Consider the following 4,634-nt stretch of genomic DNA (forward strand, 5'->3'; position numbering starts at 1 on the left):
AAAGCCTTGATCTGCCACAATAATGTAATGAATATAAATGAAAATAAGTGGTGCTTTGGCCCAGAGGCAATGTCTCTGTCATTGGTGTGGGATCCCAGGGTTCACCTCCTGGGCAAGTTCAAATCTCGGTTAGGGCGGTTGGTACCTTAAGGTGGACCCGCAGGAAGGTTTGGGGGGGTTGTTACAGTGCAGTGTGATTTAGGTGCCGGTCATGGAGACTGCTGCCCCCGTGACCCGGTAACGGGAAATAAATCCCATTTGGGAAAATAAATCCCATTCTACCACAAATGCGAGGATCTAGTGCCCTAGCATGTCATAGCAGTGTAGTATTATGAGTACCAATGGATGACTAAATTAATAGAAATAATACATTTTAAAAATAATTGCGGTGTTTGTATTTCTTTTATCTGATTTGTGATATTATTTACATTTCCTTATTATTTCTAACTCTACATAATCAGAGAAGTTTGTGATCAGTGGTGTGTGGGCAACAACATGGCTGCTACGCTTCTTTGGGACTGGAATAATTTTGTTTTCTCTTACTCTTTTTGTTTAAAATTTTGATTAGGATTGATTTTAAGTATTTTAAGTAAGTATTTTACTAAAATATTTTAGTATTAGTTTGTTTGATGCTGCGTGGGCTGCTCCGAGTACTCGAAGCGAAAATTGCTCAAAGGCTTGCTTGTATCTCGTATATTGAGACGCTCGTATCTCGAGGTTCCCATGTATATGTTTGTCACTGTTTGTGCATGTGTGAGTGAGTGAGTATGTGTGGTTGGGTCTTTTAACCATTTATTTGTACAGCACCTTATATTTTTGTATGATGGTGCTATATAAATAAATTAATAATAATCGTAATTTACAGTTATTTCTCTCCTAACATTTAACACTTTTAAATTAAACAGAAATGGCTGGAGCCAATCACATTTGCCTTTGGGTAAAGATGCAATACCCCTTTGACAGCTCCCCAGTCCATCCCAGGGTGACATTTGGAGACAAACTAAAGTTTTGTTTTGATACGAAATACATCATACTCTTGTAAAATCTTACATCGGATGAAACTAGCATTATTGAAAGTTAGTTTGTCCATTTAGAATAACAATTAATATGGCAGCATTTTTTCCCTATTGGGCCATTTTCAGCAATGAACATAAACCAGGAATAGGGACATACTTTTATTTATTTTAAGACACTTGTTTTTTAGCTTTTGCACAGGATTTGACTCTGAACTGCTATTACTATGACGCCAAATTGTGTTACAGTTCCCTGTTTCCTGAAATTGAAAATGGTACCAACAATATTTTAGCCATGTTCCATCACTGCTATATAACATCATATTGTGTGCTTAAAGACATGACTTGATATTTACACAAAAGCACATTAGTGGTTGCACAAAATTTGAACAAAGCTACACATTAATCGATTAAAACAGCGAGTGCCAGGATCAATCTTGTGCTGTTTTTTTTTTTGATTTACAGTTGGTGCAAAAACAAGGCGTGGCTCTAGAAACATGGCAAAGAAACATTTTTAAAAAACCCATGTTTTAACAGTTTTTTGTCAGGCTTAATGCAAAAAGGACACAAACTGTGTTAAAAGTCTGAAACTGGCTAAATATGTTCTGACAAGCTACACATTGGTCTTAAGGTGGGGGGGGGGTATGTTATAACAGCACGATTACACTACAACAAATTAAAATTGGTGTATATTTCTTTATATCTCTGGTAGTGAAGACACACAAAACCTACCTGGGCATAAAACAAAAAACAATCTTTGGATACATAACACTCCTAAACACAATTCCCTATTTTAAACCTTCAGTCTTCTGAAGTGCCTTCTGAGGTGGGATCTTTTGTTTCCTTGTTCTTCCGCACTTCCCCCAACTTTTTGTCCTGTTTAAGAGCATGGGAAATGTTAATATCCAAAATGGTTTAAAAGAGACCGTTTAAAATCAACTTTAAACTCCTACCTTCTCCTTAAATTTTTCAGTCATTGCAGCCATAATGGCTGTGCGGTTCCCTTTATTAGCCTCCATCTTCTGGGTTAGCTTTTCCTCGGCCATCTTACTGAAGTTATTGTTCTCCACCATAGCTTTTTGTAGCACTTCTTTTTCATGTTCACGCTTCTCTGCCAAGTGCTTTAGTACCTCAGCTTCATGATTCTGAAAAATATTTAAATATATTTTAATATATATATTTAATATTTAAACATTTAAAAAAATATTTTAGCTTCTTTAGCATCACACTGACAGCCTGATCACGTATTTAACAAACAATTGCTTGTGTTATGTGAAACTTCTTTACCTTGCGTCGCTCCTCTGCTGCATCCAGCTTCCGCTGAATCTCCTCCAATGAGACATCCTTTTTCTTGGGGGCAGACAAGGGAAACTCTCCCTTGGCATCTTGGGTGCCGGCACCTAAGATGACCTCATAGGCAGTGCCTGAGGCTCTCTTGTCAAGTTCTTTGACCTTAATTTCTAAACAGAGAGGAACCACTTCAGCGCATAGTTAAATAAGCTGAGTACAGCATCATTAACTTAAAGATATTCTGCATCACACTCTGATAACAATTATATAATTACCGTCAGACATCTTCCAGTGGACAGCAGCAATGTTCCTCTAGGAGCAATACAGAAGGTCAGTCTTATATAGGTCAGAGAAGATTGTTTTATTTATTTTGTTTGTTTGTCCATACCTCTTTTTGGTGAAGCTCGTCGTTCAGTTATTTATAGAACATCAAACACGATACATATTTCAAACAGTCCCCTGTATCGTCACAAGCTATAATTCAACTCATTGGGGACACACAGCGGCCATTGTTTAAAATGCAACCAACCACCGCCCATTTAGCCAAACAAAACATTTATGTTTCGCACACCGATATTTGGCAGATTTCTTCATATTCACTTACGTCTTTTGATAAGAGACAAAAGCGTGTCCTTCAAAGACACCAGCCGCAGGTTTCTGTGTCAGCTTAGGATAATACTTGAATTCACACCCTGACAACCACGCATTGCCAACCAGAAAGCAGTGCAGCTCAACACTGAATAAAAAATGTATTAATTAACCGAGACCATTTAATACGGCTCTTTCGAACAAAGACTTCATCTACGGTGTACATAATATAGAAGAAAAAAACGTGTGTGGCGGCACAGACCACGCTTAATTTATCTAGCACTTGGCAACACAGTGACTGTCTTCAAAGAAATTTAACACTAAAAACATTTTTTTAATTCTTTCACTCTTTCTTCAACAGTAATTTCCTTTATTGCATTTGGGGTATTATTACTATATATCTATATCTATATATATATATATATATAGATATATATATATTAGTGACTAACCTAAATATGTCTCAGCCGCAAAAATAATTTGCCTTTATGGATGAGGGGAAAAAACCCAACAAATTACAATCATATAGCTTAAATGGAAACAAATTGGTTGGGTGGTAAAGGTATTGAACTGTGCCAGACCACTACGCCGACCAACGACAAAGGAAAAGCCCAAATGTCTCTGTAGCTCTACTTAGATAAAAGGTGTTTGAGCGAGAAAGAGTAACAAACAATGTTTTTTATGCACCCATCCAAATACACAGCCTTTTGATACCAATGATAAAGACCTCTTTGTTTAGAGTCTACCCCTGTCTATGAGTCGGTGCCAGTGACGTGCCTGGCATCATACAATTGGCGAATTCCCTGCAAAGCAGAAACTGGTGCCATGAACAGCAAAAAACTCACCCGCTTTATCTATTTTGTCCATGAACTTTGTCAAATTGACGGACACATCGCATAATAACGAGAACGTTTAACGGTAAACGGAGAGCAGAAAAACAAAGACGTTAGAAAGAATCAACATATCATGCAGAAAACCGAAAACTTAATAAAGTGCATTTGAGCAGGAATATTTGACCTTGTTTTTTGTTTTTTTTTTTCATTGTAAATCAACAATACGTTTATACTTACTCGTTCGCGACAAAAACAATGATTGAGATGCAGCGTCACACCCACCTTGCACAAGGCGCTACGGCTGTTTCTATCCCTTCACCACAAGCCCTGCCTACAGTATGCCTGAGGAATAAATGGACCAATGGGCCGCGCATCGTGGCGTTTAACGCTTGTTTCCTGACACCTTGGCGTTTCTGGGAATTGTAGTTTATTGTGACAAGAAATGTTAACGCCGCATTTCTATTCGAGCATGTCATACAAAAAGAAAAGAAAGAAAGACAAAAATTAGAGTTTGTGACCCAATGTAGCCTACTTGTAATAATGTAATATTTGAAAATGTTATACACCAATTAAACGATTTATATGTCTTAAATACAGGCTTGATCAGGTGTGGGGAATTATTTTCCCCATGAGGAACAAAAAATATTGCAGATCCAGGACAATAGGCTGAACTAATATATGTATAATATATATTTTTTTCTATCTTTTTATAAAGAAAATAAATAATATTTAACAAGATGAGGCTGTTAAAGCATAAATCGGATTATTATTTGTTATGTATTACTTATTTAAAAAATAAGTTTAGCAAAAAAGTCATTATCTTTCTTTTTTTGTCTCCAAAACAAAATATGCATGTCCAGAAATGTAACATTTTAAATCAGCTTTATATAAATTATTGGACTAAGATTCT

General features: G+C 36.6%; 1 protein-coding gene across 3 annotated transcripts; it reads right to left on the reverse strand.

The window, feature by feature from the left end:
• Positions 1–1,162: 1,162 nt before the first annotated feature.
• stmn1a (stathmin 1a) lies at positions 1,163–4,113 on the reverse strand. 3 transcript variants are annotated; one of them, XM_017041374.2, is made up of 5 exons: positions 4,007–4,113; positions 2,579–2,613; positions 2,301–2,473; positions 1,967–2,158; positions 1,163–1,889 (listed from the first exon to the last, which is right to left on the reverse strand). In XM_017041374.2, exons 1-5 carry the CDS (start codon positions 4,096–4,098, stop codon positions 1,815–1,817), a joined length of 567 nt encoding a protein of 188 aa, XP_016896863.1. In that variant the 5' UTR covers positions 4,099–4,113; the 3' UTR covers positions 1,163–1,814. The 3 variants fall into 3 exon arrangements, with proteins under 3 accessions (XP_016896863.1, XP_008330353.1, XP_008330355.1); XM_008332131.2 differs by having other exon boundaries at positions 2,579–2,615; positions 3,962–4,072; XM_008332133.2 differs by having other exon boundaries at positions 2,579–2,639; positions 3,962–4,072.
• Between the last annotated feature and the right edge of the window lie 521 nt (positions 4,114–4,634).

The sequence above is a fragment of the Cynoglossus semilaevis genome, chromosome 18, assembly GCF_000523025.1.
Source record: "Cynoglossus semilaevis isolate Cse_v1.0 chromosome 18, Cse_v1.0, whole genome shotgun sequence".
Classification (NCBI taxonomy): domain Eukaryota; kingdom Metazoa; phylum Chordata; class Actinopteri; order Pleuronectiformes; family Cynoglossidae; genus Cynoglossus; species Cynoglossus semilaevis.

What these genes read in the sequence shown, in the direction of transcription:
- stmn1a (XM_017041374.2), bottom strand. Translation starts at nt 4,098, where the DNA reads ATGCGCGGCCCATTGGTCCATTTATTCCTCAGGCATACTGTAGGCAGG. An exon ending in CCACTGGAAGATGTCTGACG is followed by an intron (nt 2,474 to 2,578) that starts GTAATTATATAA and finishes CTCTCTGTTTAG; the next exon opens with AAATTAAGGTCAAAGAACTT. An exon ending in CTGAAAAATTTAAGGAGAAG is followed by an intron (nt 1,890 to 1,966) that starts GTAGGAGTTTAA and finishes GCTCTTAAACAG; the next exon opens with GACAAAAAGTTGGGGGAAGT.